This window comes from Lytechinus variegatus, chromosome 9 (genome assembly GCF_018143015.1).
Source record: "Lytechinus variegatus isolate NC3 chromosome 9, Lvar_3.0, whole genome shotgun sequence".
Taxonomy (NCBI): Eukaryota; Metazoa; Echinodermata; class Echinoidea; order Temnopleuroida; family Toxopneustidae; genus Lytechinus; species Lytechinus variegatus.
In genome coordinates this window covers 30,467,239-30,487,295 of record NC_054748.1, presented here as the reverse complement: position 1 = coordinate 30,487,295, position 20,057 = coordinate 30,467,239, and the positions used below count along the sequence as shown (strand labels likewise).

At 36.4% G+C, this 20,057-nt stretch overlaps 1 protein-coding gene across 1 annotated transcript; it reads right to left on the bottom strand.

Annotated features, from left to right (window-relative positions):
- Positions 1-1,762: 1,762 nt before the first annotated feature.
- On the bottom strand, positions 1,763-19,183 carry LOC121421955 (lysozyme-like; the record flags this gene model as incomplete). The annotated part of the gene is made up of 4 exons (XM_041616755.1): positions 19,174-19,183; positions 18,254-18,430; positions 17,604-17,819; positions 1,763-1,794 (listed from the first exon to the last, which is right to left on the bottom strand). Coding segments are annotated over exons 1-4 (435 nt in total), but the record flags the coding sequence as incomplete, so codon positions are not given.
- Positions 19,184-20,057: the final 874 nt, after the last annotated feature.

Genomic DNA, 20,057 nt, shown 5'->3' with positions numbered 1-20,057 from the left:
TCATTATCTCCCTTAGGCCACTATCATTCATGATTTTTTTCTTTACAATTCTCTATACATCTGTCAATCTCTGTTAATGACTCCTTCACATTTTCCATTTCCCTTCCCCGTTCTAATTCACCTCGCCCCCTCTTTCTCATTATTACTTATACAGTGTAATCTTTGCATCTCTACATAGATATATCTCATTTTCATTTCTCGCCCACAATCAATTACTTTCCCCATTTCACAATGGGACAATATTTAGAGTTCGTAAAAACAATCCTACAATTTTCTACAAATATCAATTACTATTTTTAGTAATTCAATAAAACGAACAAAGAGATGAAGCAAAAAGAATCACATTTTATGTAAATTTAATACTTTTAAAATAAACACACATTTAAATTTGTGAAACAATATTATCTTGTCACCTGTCCTATGACTTTACAAACATGATTAAAAGTGGAAAATGGATTTAAATAAAATGTATTTTTTCATATCATTTATATTATATTATTCATAAATATTTCTGTAATATCATGAAGAGGAACTCACAGTGTTGTAATTTATTCTTATTCTCCTCCTCCTTCTTGGTTGTCTTCTTTTCTACTTATAGTTAATTTTTATCATTATCAACATTATAATAATTTCATAATAATCATAAAACATATCCACAATGTCAATATAATGATTATTATCTTTGAAAAATGAAAATTAGTACTTTTGTTAATGTTCAAATTTTTAAAGCGTTTTTATGATACTTGAGTGTGAACAGTAAAATAGTTCCATAGCCAGGTGCTACCAGGTCCATGACGTCACCTCTTCAACAGTCGTGACTCTTGAACAATCTGAAATAAGAAGAATCAGTGTAAAAAATTTTAGCAACTCATCTTGATAATAGCAGAGTGTTCACATACATTTACATGTATGATACATCTCTGAAAGATTATGAAAGAGCATTTTGAGATTGCAATCACAGGCATAACTAAAAAATATAGAATGTTGAATAGAAATTGGGTAAATAGTCTCCGAATATTATTTTTATATCCTTATAATTAAAATCAGAATATATTTAATTTCGATAAAGTCATTTGAGAAAATGTTCATACGTGGTGTTACATGAAAATATACCTGTCTACTATTACTATTATTCTATTCTTAGATGCTCTTATACTGTGTTTATGCTTGTAATCTCTCATTGTTAGTCTCTGTTGAGATTCTAATAAAAATATAGATCAACTAAATCTTAATCTCTTGCAAAAGTGGAAAATAATTGTTAAAATACTATGGATTCAATAGTCTTCCTAGATTTTGTTTTCACTCTGACGAGTTACATTGTTCTTGCTCTTACATATTTTTGAGGGTGCATTCCATAATATTATTATCATTAATGGAAATATTAAGAGGGCTCAGTTGTCAATTGGAACTTTAATTTCTAAAAAAGTTCATGATTGATATTATTCATTTTTGTGAGTAAATTTAAGATGAAGTTATTACAAGATGTGGATGAATTGTTAGAGATTGATATTTGACAATTACTATAACAGGACATCACATTTACAACTGCTCTCAAGAACAAAAAAATAAATAAGAATAAAATTACCATAAAGTATACTTGTATTTACAAGTAGAATGTTCAATAAACACAACTTTATACAAAAATTAACCTTCATACTAGAAGCTTGACCCCCTGATCCAAAGAGAGGCTTCTTCTTCAATGGCAGACAGGGGCAGAGTGTCTGGACTTCCATCACCTTCCAGTTGCTGTCCCCCTATCTCTTTCTTCCTCTTCTCCCCATTTGTGTGGTTCACCTGTTAGAAAAGTGAAAACCAATATTTCATAAAGTAATAAATGAGAATGAATTCATATTTACATTTTGTATGCAACAGCTGAAGTCCCTTCTTTAAAAAAAAATATTTTTATCATTACAGATTTTTTCAAATATATTTGACAGGGGTGTTGGTACAGTTTCACTGGTTATTTTAAGGCAAATGAGGTCTAGTCTTTCAACCCTGAAATGGTTTGATGAACACACTAATAATCGGGATTCAAATTTGAACCTTAGGGGTTGGTACAATAAGGGGTGCTAATGAGAGCAATTATGCTCATTTGTGCACTTTTATGAGTGTAGCATAAGTTCTATAAATCACCATATTGGGCACAGATTTGAACCATGTAATAGAGGTAAAAAAATTGAACATTTTATATCTTTAAGTATTATGCACCTTAAAAGGTACAATGTTGCCCCTTTTATTGTGCAAATGAACTTTTTTGGGGTGCAAATAATACAAGGCCACTTGATTTATTTAGGCTTAAATTTCTTTGTTAATGTTAGAAAAATGATTTAAACACTCAATATATGAATACTTCTAATAAAGACAGGTTTTTATAGGTAAGAAAATTGTAGGCCCTATAATTCTATTATTTACACAATTAGGGATTTTCTTTACTTCAAATTGCCAGGGTTTGTTTTCTAAAATAAGCACCACTTTAACAATTGATCCAAAAAGATACTCTTTACAGTAAATAGGTAAAAGGAATAGAATATACTATGAGGAATACTTAATGACAGTCATCAAGAGAATTTCATTTATCATGGTTCGTTTTATCCACACATCAGAAACCAAATCCTGTAGTTACCAGTAATGGAAATGCCTTTTCTCCAAGCATATTATTTGTGCACTGGTTTGAAAATTAATAGAAAAGGCATTTGATAAGTTTTTTAACCTGTAAAAAAAATCAAATAACTAAAATGTGTATCCATCATAGATGTACATTAATATTATTATTAGATATTAACATACAACGTAGTCATCGGTCTCATCAGACAAGTTTTTCGTGAAGTTACACTATTTTCAGTTCAGTGTTTAACTTAATTAGTTCAGTGTGTAATTCTTTGTTTTTCTTTTCCCCCTTCTTTCCCTTCCTGTTTAGAAGTCTCCAGTCTTCATTAACACAGGTGACCCAGTATTTTCTAAATTATTATATCACCTTTATAGGTGAGCGGCCAGAAGCCAAATAAGAAATGCCTTATTTCTTGACTTTAATGCCTCTGGCTGGATCAAAGCAAAATCATACATCAAATTGAAGGAAATTTACTGATTTTTTTCGGAATTGGGCATCAAAAATGCCGTAATTTGTAGCATCACCATGAAAACCAGCCTTGAATAAGGCACGCCCATTTTAGATACCTATTTAATATTTATCATGAATATTGATTTTTTACTAATTAATTTAGATTATCGGGTATTTTTCTTATTTTCAAAGGCTAGATCTACTATATATTGTAATAAGAATTACTGAAAAAACTTAGCATGAATTTTATGAACATTTTCTCAGAAATTATTGCCTAGCAACATAACTGTCCTTAGCAACCATTTAGCTCCTTAAGTAAACCACTTATTTTTCCATTTCAAACCTAACTTTTAACTTTTTAACTAGGTTGAATTAAACAAAATAAGTTACACCAATGAAATTATATAAAGTGTTATTTCAAAATAATAAAAAAGAACTGAAAACCCCCATTTTAGCTATTGCGAACCTCAAATAAATTCACTAAGCTCTACCTGACATACCCCTTCACATCGTACAAATCGTCATATTATTGTTCAGTTTGACTACATTGATACACGTACGTACAAGTCACATACTTTATACTATTTTGTGGTGAAAAAGTTGATTGAGTTTAAAATACCTGATGAATTATCTTGTCTGCAATAGAACAGCAAAATGACCATTTTACATTACCCATTGATACCAATTTGTTGCCTAGCAAAGACTATTTTCCATAGCAACGACTATGTTAACACTCTTTTCCCTGGACAAATCTTTGGAAAAACATTCCATTATGAGAAATAATACTGGCAAAATTATCATATTAATGTCTACAACCTCGTTTTCAGTAATCATTCAACAAACTGACTATTTCATAGCTTCCATGGAGTCAAATGTGTTGCCCAGAAACAATATTCCCTAGCAACGGTTATGTTACCACTCTTCATCTCGACCAAATTGTGTTGACGAAGCTGTGAGTATAAATATTGAAAAAATTAACATATGATAGTTTGTTATCGATAGGCAAACAACATTCCGAAGTTTACCATTGTGTACTGACACAATTTCATTGCCTAGCAACACTTTTTACCTTAGCAACGATATATTTTTCCCTTAATAAATCTTGAGGAAAATAATCCACTTATAAGTGTAAAGTACCACTTGTTCAATAATATACCTACATGCATACTGGCAATGGTGAATTGAAGGACACCGTTTCATTTATCCTATTTCTAAAAAAAAAATCATTTATCCTTGTACGTATATCTGCTTGTCTACCAATTCTTAACATGAGCATGGTATTCAAACTTTATCATTTAAGAAAGAGCAGCTTCAAAGAGAAATTTAAATGTTTTTTGCAGATTAAAAAGGAATAATATGGCTTGGATGATTCAAAGCTGCTGGGTACATAGCATTTTTTTTAGTTTGTTACAATAGATAAAGCATTGATGATATAATAAAATGGACAACACTACTCTTCAGGCACAGTCCCTGATTAAAGCTTTGATCATAAAGTGGGTATTTACTTTAGGCTTGTACACATATATATTTTTTTTTCAGAGACCTCCTATACTAGTACTCAATTAAGGTCATTGGCAAAGGCTTTTGGCTGCATATTCAGATCACTTTCTTCGAGTGAATATGGACTGGTTAACAAATGGAAATTTCTTGTCAAATAATACCTAATCACCCATGCAAGTCCATCTTCCAAGGTTGTGTCTGTGTTGAGGCTTTAGCCCAAAGATGCCAAGGCTGTGAGTTCGACAAGTTTCTGTTGGGAGGACCGAAAGCTTAATGCCCTCTCCAACACCTGGTAATGAGGATATAATGAGGATGCGCCTTAAAAAAAGAGCACTAATGCAGCAAGTGAGAATCAAATCCAGGTCACCAGAATCCGAAACTCCCGCTCTATCGACTGAGCTATCATTCCTGATCAGGCCAAAAAAAGGAAAAGAAAATCATTAAGGATAGAAAGGCTTACTACAGTGGGAGATGTTTTCTATGCTCAAGTGTCATTGTGCAATGATGAGGTTTGCACACATCTGCTGAACAGAGACAACCAGGGTGGGGCATACGAGAAAAGTCCCCGAATATAGAGAGGAGGCATATCAGCTTATGCAGTCTTTGATGTTGTCCTTCGGGTATTTTCTGCTACAACGATAGTTCCTTTGACTCCGATGGTTAAAAACTGATGCGTTAAATACTCAGTTAAAAAAAAAGATGTCTGAAAGAAAAGACAATGATTCCTCTTAACATGCATACATATGTAAATGATGTTGACATGGGTAAAGCTTCAGAAAACAGGTACACATGCCTCTACTGTCATGATTGTTGGGCTTAAACTAACGCTACTGTTCGTTCCATGGAGGTTTAGATCAATGTAAATCCCAATGTAATTGGGATGATCCCCCTACAGTATTGGTAAAACATACTATTCTGTATTTGTAGTGATGATTTGTTCAAATAATAAGCCTGGAACATTTGAATTACAGCCATAATTTTGTATCACTGCTTGAATGGAGTAGAAAAAACATTGAATGGAACAATAATCTCTAAAGTAATAATCACTCCTCAGTGTGCCAAAACGGACTCAGTGATGACGTGTCAAGTTTAACTCCTTACTGTGATATAAATCATCTCTGTTCCGATCCAGAAAGACTCAAACTTAGTGTATTCCATCTTAAGAACAGAGAGCAGATCAAAAACTGAGGATCAGGTGGTAACAAGCCAACCTACCTTGGCGTCATTGTAGACCGTTCTTTTTTCATACAAAGTACATGCTGCCAAAACAAATGCAAAATTTGGAGCAAGGATTATCATTCTGAAGCTGGGAAACATATGGGGAATTGATAGATGCCAAATCTCTCTGTACAACAGCTCTGACTTTATGCTTCTGCACTGCTGAGTACGCATCCCTTGGTGCTAAATATTGACACCAAATCTAAATGGAGCTTGCAGAGCCATCACTGACTGCCTGTGACTAAAAGAAGTCAGTAATCTTTACCTACTATGTACTATTGCCCCACCGTAAGTCAGAAGAGAAGTCATCAGCACAGATGAAAGAAAAAACAATCAAGAGCATAGTATTCCACTCGTCAATCATGAGCTTGCAACGAGACTCAAATCTAGACACAATTTTCTCTGCTCATTGCTCAATAGAATCCATTGATGACTTTGCTCGCATAAAAGCGTCATCCACTGGTCTAACAATCTCCAGTCTGTGATGCACAATCTCACCTATGGAATTAGTACATCACTCTCCAGGTCCAAGTGAAGAATGGTCTACCTGATCTTGTTTGAATCGCCGATGGGGCTACAATAGGAATGGAGAAACTTCCTGCAACTGTAAGGATGATCACAACACTTTTTTGGCATACCCCTCCTACTTTGAACTGCCACTGCCTTTGCCACTGCATTCGATTCTTTTCACAGGAAAGCTTAATGTAGATCTTGTACCATTATCAGGACACGACATCTTTAATGACCTAAGAAGAAGTGTGTCATTAATTATCTGACTGGTCGAAGACACCTCTTTATGGTAATCTGACATTTGGGGAAAAAAGAATGATTATTTGGTCATGGGTTGTTGGATGGGGGAGGGGACAGGGACTTAATTGGTTCCTGATGGGGTTGTCGGTTAGGCCATGGACCTAGGTCCATGGTGAGGCTAAAACTTTGCTGAAAACGGTGCGTTTATTCTAATTGTTAGTGCTTTAAGGTGAAATTTACAATTTGTCAGTGAAGGAGCAAAGATATTCGATGGTAACAATCTTACCCAATATCTACATACCCCCTTAACCCGTTGCCAACGGGAGCCGGATATATACGGTTCCCTTAAACTTATTCACGTACGGGAGCCGTATATAGTCGGTTCCCCAAAGGCTATTACTCGCATCCATTTGCTGGCTTTAAAAATACAATTTCATACTATGTTTCTGCCTTTTCTGTGTTATAATTACAATGTCCATTAATTAAACTACACATTCCAGAAAGTCATACGTTTTTACCTTTTGTTTCTATAGTTTATAAAGCATTATAAAACGAGTTATGCTTCGAAGAGGGTCCAATATTGGCGTACAGTGGGCATTGCCGCGGTGGAAGCTTGATTTCAACGATTTTCAGTTTCGCAGAACCACGTATATACCGTAATCAATAAAAGTGAGGGAAAACAATGGGAGCAGCGAAATGCAACCCAAAACGCACGCAGAGCTGCGTGCGTGCGCTGATATGATCAACGATAGATCGAAAACGATCGATACTTTATAAGATTGCTTGTGAGGTTTCAAAAAGTCCGGGGTTCGATCCCGGCCGCGGCACCTATGCCCGTGAGCAAGGCATTTAATCTACAATGCTCTTTTATCCTGCTTTTCAAATAAATGAAAATGCTATATGCATTACTGCTAACTAGGTGTGCACTTCTTTTTAAAAAAATGGCACCGTTGATAAAATATAGGAAGAAGAAAAATCATGGTTTCAGTTTATAACACATCGATTTTTGTTTTCTTCTTTCATTTAGGTGCATTATTTTGCCTCTTGAAAATGGCTGTCATAATATTCAACTTCATGAACTGATCAAGCTAGATCAAACTAGAAGAGAGTACACGACTTTAAGTTGATATCGATTTCTATAATCCTAAACAAAAAGTGTATACAGCTGGCTATTGAGAATACCTCGGATCGTACGCACACTCTATTTTGTTCTAACGATACGGATGTGGTAATTGATGGAGGCATGGCCCCCTTTCCTTTGAAAATCACAAAAGGGCATCCAGCGAAGGTCAATAAAGATGCCACTTACTAACAATGTAAAAGAGTGACTTGAAAGGGAAGGATGTACGGATGAATTCACACTTTGTCAGTTTGGTTTAACACCAAAGAGTGATAAACGCCGTGACATAGGCATAATCATGCTAATGAAGACTAATATGTGTTATTTACGATGTACAAAGTATATGAAGCATGTTTTATCCATATCAGTAATCTCATATGAATTTTCGAAAAAAATCTAAGGTTTCCCCAATTGATTTTATTCTGATTGAGTATGTTATCGTGGTTTGGTTTGACCTGCATATAAAAAAATGTGATGCGATAGGAATCCAGAGCATGGAGTAAATATGCATTCCATGGATATATTATTCGAGAAGATAGAGGGAACGAAAAGCAGAATATATTAAAATAAAATATTTATGTTTATGTCTGCAAACAGGCCTATAATGCTTTTCACGGAACAAATGATGTAAGCCGGGTAATGAATAAGTAGAGCGCCTTGATCACAATGTTTAGTGGATATATGAATTATTAATCATTATCATCATGCGGCTCGTTTAATTTTTTTTTTAATTGCTTGTTAGAAGGGTGCGAGAAAAACGGCATAAAGCATATTGTGATTCCATATACGTCCATTCAGTTATTTGTTTCATTTTTGGCGTACTCCATAGAATATAACAGACGTTCAACTTTGATAAAGATAAATATGAGATAAAGCAATCAGTACATGAATTGATTAATAAAGACAATTAATTAATTAATTAGAGATAATATATATCACTTAATGAGCTGGAATATGATATTTAGGCAGGCGAGAATGGCCTTTCTATGTATCTCTTTTGAAGCACGCTCTTCCTCTTACAGTTCTCTAATTAACTCGTTATATTTGTATTTTCATCGGAGCTCTTATGGATTGTTGGCTACAAGGAAAAAGGAAGTGGAGAAATAAAACATAAGAATTATTTTAATACATCGAAATTCTGTAAAGGTGAATGTACCGGGTGAGAAATTATATACACTTACGACATTTTAGAATTATACTTTGGCAATGCAGGTTATTATTTTCAGAGTCCTTTTTCATCTTGACGAAATTGGATATTAAAACAAACTGAACGCAGGAAATAATAAATTCCGAACGGAAAGTTCCTAAAATGTTAATCAAATCATATATTGTCCGAAAATTTGACAGTGAGTGTGGCGAAACAAATGGGGGGGGGGGGTTAAATGATGGAATATAATTTATATGCACTAGAATAAAAAAAAGGGTATAAAATAGTAATGGTGTAACTTGGGTTGCGATTTCATTGCTGACCTCTATTTCTCCCCCCCCCCTTTGCTTGTCAGAAAAAAGTAAAGAAAAAGTAGCGCATTTATAGTCCCCTCCACCAAGAATTCCTTGGTTCACCGCCGATCTCTGACAACTAGATTACCAGCAAAACCGAAAATGTCTTTCTGGTCACACTCATTTTTTTCCATTTTAAATTGACCAACATATACTTAAGTTATTTTTTCTTGCATTTTCCATGAATTACTAATCATTTGTTGATCATTAAATCCTTTGCACATAAATGTCAAGAAAATAACCACACACGTTCTAAACTAGTGAAATAAACTGAGAATTGAGTAAGTTCACAATAAATAAAACGGTTTGCAGGGACTTATTGTATATTCTTGGATAATGAAAGAAAGGCAGAATGTCTTGTTTTTAATACAATTTTAATTACTAGAATCATTTGATACATAATATTCATTTTTTACACAAATACATGGCAACGTCTCCCTTGCATTTTGAATTAAGGAAATAATTTGGAGGTTTTTGTTGAACATTTCTCGACGACGTATAAAATCTGGAAATCATTTGAAATTGATTATGGGCCGAATATGCCGGGCACCTATCCTAATGTAGGTTCTATTTTTTAGTATGGGTTGGGCTTGGAGGGCCGGGTTTGGACATATTTCTGTGATGACGAGAATATACTCAGAAGGGAAAAAATAGAGAGAGGGCCGGGGGGCACGGAACGGGAGATGAAGAAGAGAGAGAGAGCATAACCCACTTGTCTGCGCAGTGTTGTAGTACATTTTTTTCGATTAAAAGCGCCTCGTATGAAATTGAACCCTCCCCCCCCCCTGCGTAAGCTACTGATTGAATAGAAGGGAAAAAAGTAAAGGGAAAATAGAGGAGAGAGAGAATATAAGTAGAGGTTGACTAGAGGTAAGGGGATTAGAGAGAGTAGAGGGGATGGCATTCATGACAATAACAATAATATTTTTCAATCGAATTAAACTAATTTTTTTTATTCTTTACATGTAAAATATTCAAATGTTTACATAATATCAATGATAACAATTATAAACATTACTATCAACACTAACAATGATAATAACAAATAATAAAAGAAAATATAACAATGGGATAATAAAAAAAAATAATAATATTGATAATAATAACAACAATGGTTAAGATTATGAATATAATAATGATAAGACAAAGAAAAAGATAAAATAAAAAGCAGACAAAACAGAAAAAAAGATGAAGGAAGAAGATAATGGTGATCATGGGGGATGGGGTGGGCTAACTTAAGTAATTGGATGATAAATGATAAATAATCTTCATAATAATTGTCGTATACCACCTTGCAAATTTTAATCGAGAAGATTATGATTTCTTGTTCAGAAAGTATTACTTGTATGCATATAACGATATTTTGAAGATTCATGTTTTGGGGGGCATACTTTTAAAAGGAAATATCATATTCTTCATTTTTTTTCATTTTGCATGAAGAGAAAAACAGAGAGAACAAAATTAAGCAAAATAGGACGACGGGAGTAAAAGAATGAGAATAGGTATAAAGAGAAGATAAGACGACGAAGAAAAAAGGCGAAAAAAAGAAGCACAAGCAAATTCATAACAAGAATAAATAGAAGGGAAATAGAAAGAGAAAACTTAGGAGAAGGAGGTGTAGGATTACACAATTATCAGTGAAGAAGGAGAAAATGAAAAGGGAGCATTATAAAAAAGGAAGAAAAAAACAAGGAGGATTTCATTTGCAAGAGGAAACAGAGCAAGACTATATCAAGGAGAAGGGGGGGGGGTCTATAAATAGGAAGTATAAGAACAAAAAGATGAGACAGAGATCGAACAAAAGAAGAAAGGAAATGAGGATGATAAGATAAGAAGAATATCGAAAAAGAAGAATATGAGAAGAAAAGAAATGAGAATAATAATTTTGATAATAATAAGAAGATCGAAAAAGAAGAAAAGGAAGAAGAAAGGAAGGGAGAATATTATGATAATAGTAATATTATGAGAATATTATGATAATAGTAATATCGAAAAAGAAGAACTTCAAAACCCACATCACCAACAATACATTCTCAAAGAAGTCACTCTGTACGGACATAATTCTAGCACTGGAGCGACAGGTGAGCTCTGAACTCCGTGCAGCCAAAACAGGAAATGAACTACGCATGCGCGAAAACTATCGATCGATCAATTCACTCATCGTGGATCGCACACACGCTTTTGTAATCAACGATCCAGCTCGCACGCACGGAACAATGGAGCTGTTCGAACTTGACATGGCCGGCTGATTAATCTCGTTTGGGGTGTTAGAACCTATTATACTATGCCGTCGCGAACGGGTTAAAAAGCCACAGAAACCCTAGAGGTTTCAAGAAAGATCTCGCCTTTGGGTTGAGTGATTCCAAATCTCTGGCAGCGTACGGCTCTGGTAGGAGGGGGGGGGGGGCAGACCAAAAGGTGATGCACTGATCCTCTCCTCAGTCGTAGATAGTGTCTACAACCCTGCAGGAGCCCCAAACTGCATATTAAGGACTTTGCACCTTTTGTTCCAGACCATAGGCGATTACATGTAAGACATAGCCAGGATGGCCATTCGTCATTTGAACCTGGGGCGTGATTTGCTAGATCACATGGAAAGCTTTTGCGTCACAGACTGGAGGTGGTTTGTCCATAGGGCGATCCTTTGACTATGTGCATAGCTATCAAGGGATTCAGTCAAGTGAAGGAAGTTGTCTTGATTCCAGTCTCTTTTTGTCAGGTTCATAGTTAAAGAGTGGAAGAAGAAGGGCATCGTTTTTGCTCCTTTTTCCACCCGTGCTGATACCTCTATATCTGGGGAACTGTGCCACACAATAGGTAAAGATCATCTTCTCTTTATGGTAGCAGACAGACAGATTACTTGTTCGTCTGTGTAGATGTTAAAGAGGAGTTGGACAAGGACACTTCTTTGTGGGAGACCATTTTTCTGCCCCCACCATTTGCTGCTGGAACCACTGAGATTCACAGCCGGTTTGAGGGCATTTTTTGAATTAGCCTTATCAACTTGACTTCCTTTGTCATTACAATGACTTTCCTCGTAAGTAGGCCTACCCCATGATTAAATGTTTCATAAGCTGCAGTTAAGTTAACAAAGGCTGCTCTAGTTTTCAGACCTTCCTCAAACCATCTGATATACCGAGTCAGATTCAGTACTTGATAGGTAAAGGACTTTCCTGGCCTGAATCTTGCCTACTGGAATGAAGAACTCAGTCACAAAGGGAACAATGCGGTTAAGCAGGAGCTTTTCAAAGGGCTTGTAAGTGTGACAGAGTAGAGAGATTTTTCTGTAACTCTGATTGGGTCTTTGCCTGGCTCGATCGACTTTGGCAACTACCCTTAACTTCCTCTTGGCATTGTTTTTTTTTCTTCATACAAACAGTAGTTTAACATGTCAGCAGCCATTGGTCCAAAAAGGGTGATCTGCTAACAGGGGACATCAACTAATCCAGGTGCCTTGTTGCTCTTAATTATTCCCTTTCATAGCCTAGCACAAGCAGACAAGACGTTCAGGCTGAATGGTATTGTGTATTTACAAAAAGACTCTTAGTTGGGAGACTGTCACTGCACTTTTATTTAAGGAGGTTGGCCCTTCGTGGGCAATAGGGTTACCTTGACTGTACACAAGAAGATAGTGGGCCACTTGGTCGGTGGTCACTAGGGGTATACTTTGAATCGTTTTTCAAGGATCCGAATCGTTTTCCCAGGCTTTTCTGCTGTTGTGAGTCATGTCCATTGGTTTATTAAATCACTGTCACTTTCGTTTGTATTACCCATAATGGCAGTTGTCAATTTCCCTCACATTCAAGTGTATCGGCGCCAAAGGGGTCCTTCTCAAAGCTCCTGAAATATTTACTCTACAGCAGCTTCGTCATTCGTCAAGCCCGGATAACAGTTTGTACAGCATCCTCGTGGAATATTCTTCTGTGATGATTTCTTCAACAGCTTTCCAAATGTGTCGTAATGAGTAGGGAGTGCTGGAAGATCCTGTGGATAGTTATCCGGATCTATGACAAACTGCTCCCAGATTGCTTTCTTCAGGGTGAAGCATCTGTGAAAGGGAAGTGTGCGTGGAGTGATGGCTGCATTCACCTTCAGCCCAATAGGTTGATATTGCGTGTGCAGGAGAGGGTCAAGCACAACCTTCTCACATTTGTTGAGTGATGCAATCTGATTTGCATCTGACCAGTTCTCCACAAGTTCTCCATCTCGTTGGTTTCTCCATATCCCCAAAGAATGCTGTGACTGTTGAAATCCCCAATAATTACATTTTCTAGATCGGAGGTGGCGTCTCGAGGAAGGGATAGAGATTGGTTAGGAGGTTATAGAAAGAACTTAAATGGGAATACTCATAAGTTCAATGGTTAGGCCTTTGCCATTTATCTTGAGACAATAACAGGGCCTAATCCTAATTAATTCTACTTAAACAGATATTGGACCTGCTAATATACTGCTGGAATCAGTAATGTAATGCCCCCTAATGTACAGAGACTAATCAGTTATAGTGAGCAACAGGCACAGATTAGAGTATTTTTTGTTGTCTAGTAGGTATATACGACATACTGAGGATCTCTTGATCTGTGTTTAAATCATGGCAGGTGATTATTGAAAAGATTTTTTTTATCAAGTTGTGCAGATAAACCAGCAGTCCTGTTTGAAGGTCTGCAAGTACATGTATACTACTGTGTTAACTGCTCTATTGCCCATCCATTTGTATAATAACAAAAAGAAAGAAAATAACACCTTCCAACAACACAGGAAAATTGCCAGAATTGCAGATAGAAACTTTGATAGTTCATTGTGATTTACATATTTTAGTAGGAACCTCATATAATAATGAGCTTTAGAGTTCACAATCACTACAGTATAGGAATTATATTTTCCATAAGATAAATAATTCCGTTTTCCCATTGCAGGCACTCTAAGACTTATTGGCTGGTCTTGGATACACTTTAAGACTTATTGGTTGGTCTTGGATATTACCTTTCCTAAAATGTATAATAAAATGTTCCAAATAACAAACTAAATGATATTGTTAATAATACCCATTTCATCATCAACCATGGCCGTACGCAGCGAAAAGGTATATTTTTAAACTGAAAATTTTCACAAAATTCACCAAAAGTGTGCATTATATCCTTCCATTTTCTATGAATAAGCGTCCATTGCCAAACTCGGTCGCTTTGCTTCCTCGCTTTGTTTATTAGAGACTTTTTAGAGGCTTACCACTCCAAAGAAATGTTTTCTGTGTACCGGCAGCCATGCCCTCTCTCAATATGGCTGAAATTAATTGTTATCACCACAATAAATGCTTAGAATAGTATAAGATGCATTTTGAGGACCAAAAAAGGGAATTTGGGAAGGTTGCAGGCTTGAAATACCTCCAAAAACTGATGGTTGCTAGGTAAAATGCTGTTGCTGGGCAACGTCAAAATTCTATGAATACTGAATTATTTAGATCAGAACAAATAACTTGACACAGGGTATCTAACTGAAAATTTTCACAAATTTCACCAAAAGTGTGCATGATATTCTTCCATTTACTATGAAAAAGCACCCATGCCAAACTCAGTGGCTTTGCTTCCTCGCTTTGTTTCTTTGAGACTTTCTTGCCACCCCCAAGGAAAAGCGTTCTGGATACAGCCATGCCCTCTCTCAATATGCTGACCAGATAGCTGAAATTAATTGTCATCACCACAATAAATGCGTTGATTAGTATTAGATGCATTTTGAGGACCAAAAACAGGAATTTTAAGGAGATTACAGACTGACAGGCTTGAAATATAGCCAAAAAGTGATGGTTGCTACGGAAAATAGGTAACAGAAATATATGTGAATACTCATTTTTTTAGATTAGAACAGCTAACATGACACAGTAGGGTATATGTTTGATTTATAACAATATTACAATATCCATTAAACGATGCGTATAGTCGTAAATACACAGAAACATATATTTTAGTGATATCCGTCACATGCAGGGGTTAATCAAACACGGCAATAATGTAACTTCATGATCATATATGCATTAATTATACATCCTAGTCTTCCTCTTTTATCACTTTTTCATCAAAATTCACCTTTCTCATTACTTTTTACAAATTAAAAACTTATGAAAAATATAAAATGAATTAATCTGGTAAAAAAAATTTAAGAATATTGAAAAGTGAATATGGTTGCTAGGGAAAATAATGTTGCTAGGCAACGGTTTTGAAATCAAAGATGTATGAAATATATATTTGATTGCTAGGCATTATCATATCATTCAATCTGTAGTGATTTTATCCTTGAAAATTTATATTTATATATGAATTAGTATAATGAATTAATAAATCTAAATAATAAGTTGCTGCTTTGCATTAATCACAAAAATGGGCGTGGCCTATTCAAGGCTGGTTTCCATGGTGAAGCTACACCCTGCGACACTTTTAACTCTCAGTTCTGAAAAATCAGAAAATTTTTAAGTTTAAAGATTAAAGTCCCAAATTTTGGCCTCTCGCCGCTCGCCTATTATTACACATTAATCACTTTGTTGTTTTTTTCTTAAACGGAGAGGGACCGCCCCCCCCCCCCCCCCCCTTGCTGCTAGGGTCTTCACTCTACACATGTTATTGTGGTGCACATCTACCAATTATAAATCATCTAGGCCTGTACTCCTGGCACTATAAAACAATACTATACATGTATAGGAGTTATAGACACCCTATTCCATAGCTCTATCATAAACCCAGGGGGCTCACCGTAGCGTCGGCAGCAGAGGACCCGTCTCCCAAAGTTCTAAGTTAACCTACACATATACTAGATTGTATTGGAATTTTGATGTCAGAGTTAAAAAGTCACGCTAAAGATTAGACATAGAATAGATCTAAAGCAACTTTTGTAGTTCTAGAAGATCTATAATGTTACTTGTTTAATATAAATGATAGATAGGCCAAACAAATGATTAGCGTATTAATGATGTAAACACAGTTTCAATTTTGGGCCCTGAGCTAGATCTATTCTAGTTCTCTTAGCTAAACTAGATTAGGTCTCGATTTTGATCTATATAATAAAAGCATGAATGGAAGGAGCCAAAGCGAGACTCAGTCCAGGGGCAGGGCTGCACCACCTGACGTTATTCACTTGCCAGGACCAAGGCCCAAACCAGAGTAGGCCTAGACTAAATGGTAGGGCCAGCTCAGCTCACCTAAGACAAGTTTACCTTAGAATTTCTTAGTTCTAGACTAATTAGACCCTAGACTAGATCTAGTCCTAGATAGAAAACTAGATAACAATAGATCTAGACTAGAACTTGATAAAGGGGCCAAGCTATTACTTGCTAGGGCCTGGCCCTGCATTGTCATCAGTGACAAGCCAGGGTTTTTTTTTCAGGGTTTTTTTTTTAGATCTCCGAACATAGGCTCAGCACAACTAATCATTTAGGCCTGGGAGAGGTCCTCACGGTGAGTGACAGAGCTGTATTGTATACATGTAGACTCTAGAGTGTCTAGTCTAAACTTCTAGTCTTATCTAGACAGTCCGTCTATAACGTTAGACTAGGCCTAACGAGTACCTTAACGTAGATCTTTCCAGGAAGAACAGTGATGGTCTTAAAAATCTTAATTTCAAGTCCATGAAAATGTCCAATAAAATGTCGTGAAGATTAATTCAAACTGTTTTCTGTCAGTGTTCATTCCACGCATTATTCATGTTCATCCGACACCGGAACCTTCAAATCGAGATTATTTAAAACTGTTTTCTGACGGTGTGATTCCATTCATTATTTGATTTTATTTGTCCGTGTCAGACGCCGGAACCTCTTGCTGGCACTACCGGCGTTGTACGGCGAAAGCAGCCGGAGAGTATCCAAGCAATCATTGCATAAAATTGACGGCGTTAATAATTCATTTAAACGATCTCTTATTACTTAGAAACTTTGAATTTGGGGCAGAACGTGATATATAACTATATAATATAAAATAATGAAAATTGGATACATACCAAAATATGCCTCTATCCCGTCAAAATGGGAAGCCAAAGACCCTTTTTCGCAACAACTTGCTGCGGCTGAAAAATAACTTTTACCAAGTTTATGCAATAGGCACGTTCATGACTATTCAGTTTTGTAAAGATGATTAAATCGCGTCATAAGCTAAAACAATACATAAATATGTTTATGCAACGGAATTTATGTCAACGGCATAAGCTATACATGATTTTATGTCATGATCAAAATTTATGTCATTATGAAATAAACTTTTATTCAACAGGGCAATCGTTAATCGGCGCACACATGCCAATCCAATAAAATTGAATTTCACATCCTACCGGTTACCAATTGGAGGAGAATGACAAATGAAAAAGTGATTTGCCAAAAGACATTTGCGCCGGTTAGGATACGAACCCTTGACCCTTGATTTAAGAGTCTAGTGACTAAATGATACCTCCACAAAACCCTCCTGCTTTTGATCGGCTGCTTACCTGCTGCACATCGGCACTCTTCATAACGACCAAAAGCGTTTTCCCAATATCCCAAGGTACCATCTTCGTCATAGCCATCTGGACCACCATTGTGTATACGGGCGAAATCCTGGCAAGTTGGTTGACGTCCGAGGCGTTGGAAAGTAGCATACCGCGCCATGTAGCCTTGTACCGCCTGCTCGCTGCATTCAAATTCAGCCGTGCAATTCATCCAAGCTAGCACGGCAAGAATTAAGGGGAGAAAAAGAAATGCAAGTTTTAAAAACTAATTATTATTCAAGGAAACTTTGGTCATATTTCTAAACAGTATTTTGATAAGTTGACAATCTCATTCAATTCAGAATTAAGGAGGAATGTTACGTGTCAACTAAGTTTGAAGGGCGAAATGAACAATATACACACTATTGAAAAAAGGTTTACCCAATATTTGGTAAAATAGGAACATGCATGTCGGTTGGGTATTAAAAAAAAATACCAAATATTTCGTATCTTTAACGCAATATTGCGCTGAAATAGCTCAATATGGGGTTAAAAATTACACAACAAACATCCCTGCTCCCTTTCTACTCAATATTGGGTAAAATTTTACTCAGTGGTTTTAGAGGGCATGTTCTTTTCTTCTTCGAAGAAAGGACCAAAATTTTACTTACAGCCCTTGAGTTCACCTCCTCTTAACCGCGCATCATTCCAGTATGCTTCTTTTATCTGGTATGGGCCGCATGAAAGTGAGCCAACATCATCATGACAAACAGGATCAGGTATTGTACACCCGGATTCGACCTTGCAGATACACGCTAGACAGTCGGGTGAAACAGGAGTTGGGAGCGCTGGAAAAGAAAATTTGGGAGTATTACGAGAAGGAGAACTATATCACTACTGCAGCACTACTGACTAATTCTTCCGGGGGGGGGGGGGGGGTGCGAAATCAGTATATATTTCATAGTGATGGGTATGTGCCGCGGAGGGGACCCCCATGCGTTCCAAGACATGGCATTGTTGTCTAATTGCGCTTTCCACCGGCGAACTTCACCGGCGAAGTTCGCCAGCGAAGGGAAAAGTGTCTAGTATGAAAGGTACACAGGAGAACTTCACCCATTAAGTTCGCTGGCAAACTTCTCAACCTCTGGAGGTGAAGTTCTCCGGTTCGCTTTCATATTTTGAGCAATGTTTGTGATTCTAAAGAAGATGCGTATGTAACAAATAATCATTTCGAGCGCGAAGCGCGAGCAGAATTTTTTGTATACGCTCTCACCTGATCGTATTGGACATTCAAAGCAGTTTTAATCATAAACAGGAAAGGTATATGACTATACACCTGATGCGAGCGCGGAGCGTGAGCGGAAACAAAATTTAGATTAACACCTAAAAACGGAACATCTCATGTTTTGTAAACATGGGAAAAGAATGGATAATTGGATATCTACCTATATTGATAATGGCAGGACAATAATCTCAATATACATGCGTGTGCATGTTTAGATTTATACCTAGAATCTTGATATTGTAATTCATTTTCAATGTGCGAAATATCTTATTAATAGTATAAAAAAAGAACAATTAGAGTAATTACAGATAGTCATATTGCTAATTAAATTTTTATTATAATGTCAATAATGCGAGCGCGAAGCGAGAACTGAAAATTTGTGATATTCCGACCTGAAAAAATGTGGGTTTAAACGATATTTCGAGCACTGTGTAGGAAAATTCTGAAGTGGATAGGGATCCCGCTTATTAAATGACGCGAGTGCGAAGCGTAAGCTGATATTTTTTGTTATTATTACAAGTCACGTACTTTGACGTGCGACCAGGACATTTTAGGGATATTTGTCATCATATGGCTATGATAAATATCTTCATATACGTCTTTCTACATCCCGAATGGAATTTGTTGTGGTCGATTTCGGGAATAGTCTGGAGGGTATTCGGCTGGTTTTGAACATTTCAAAATGAGCTGAATTTTTCAGCGAATGTTCCCGAATTTTCTTGCATTTACGAAGGCAAAACAGAATATTCCTGCAACCACCAGAATACGTGCATATGTATGGATTCGCAGCTGATTCGGTTCCGTTCTGATCCTAGCTTTAAGCAAAGGGTTACACCAAAACCAAATTCTCTCGAACAAAGTCGGATCAATTCTGCCCAAAATGGCCTGTTCGGTACTTATTCATCTCGGATTCGGGGAGCTCCCGGAATCGCTTCGGAAGGATCCGGGACTATTCTGTTCTCCCTCCCCAACGGAAACATTCGTGGAGAGATTCTGCTTGTCTTGAAAATTTTAAAACCAGCCGAATATCCTCCAAAATACTCCAGAATGTGGCCAAGACACATTTTTTTCGAGCCACATTTGGGATGTATTTGGATGGAATTCGGTTGAATTAATTTTGGGGAGGCATTTGGACAATTATTTTGGGAAGTCGATAGCTCTGATTCGGGACCTATTCCAGACAGATTCGA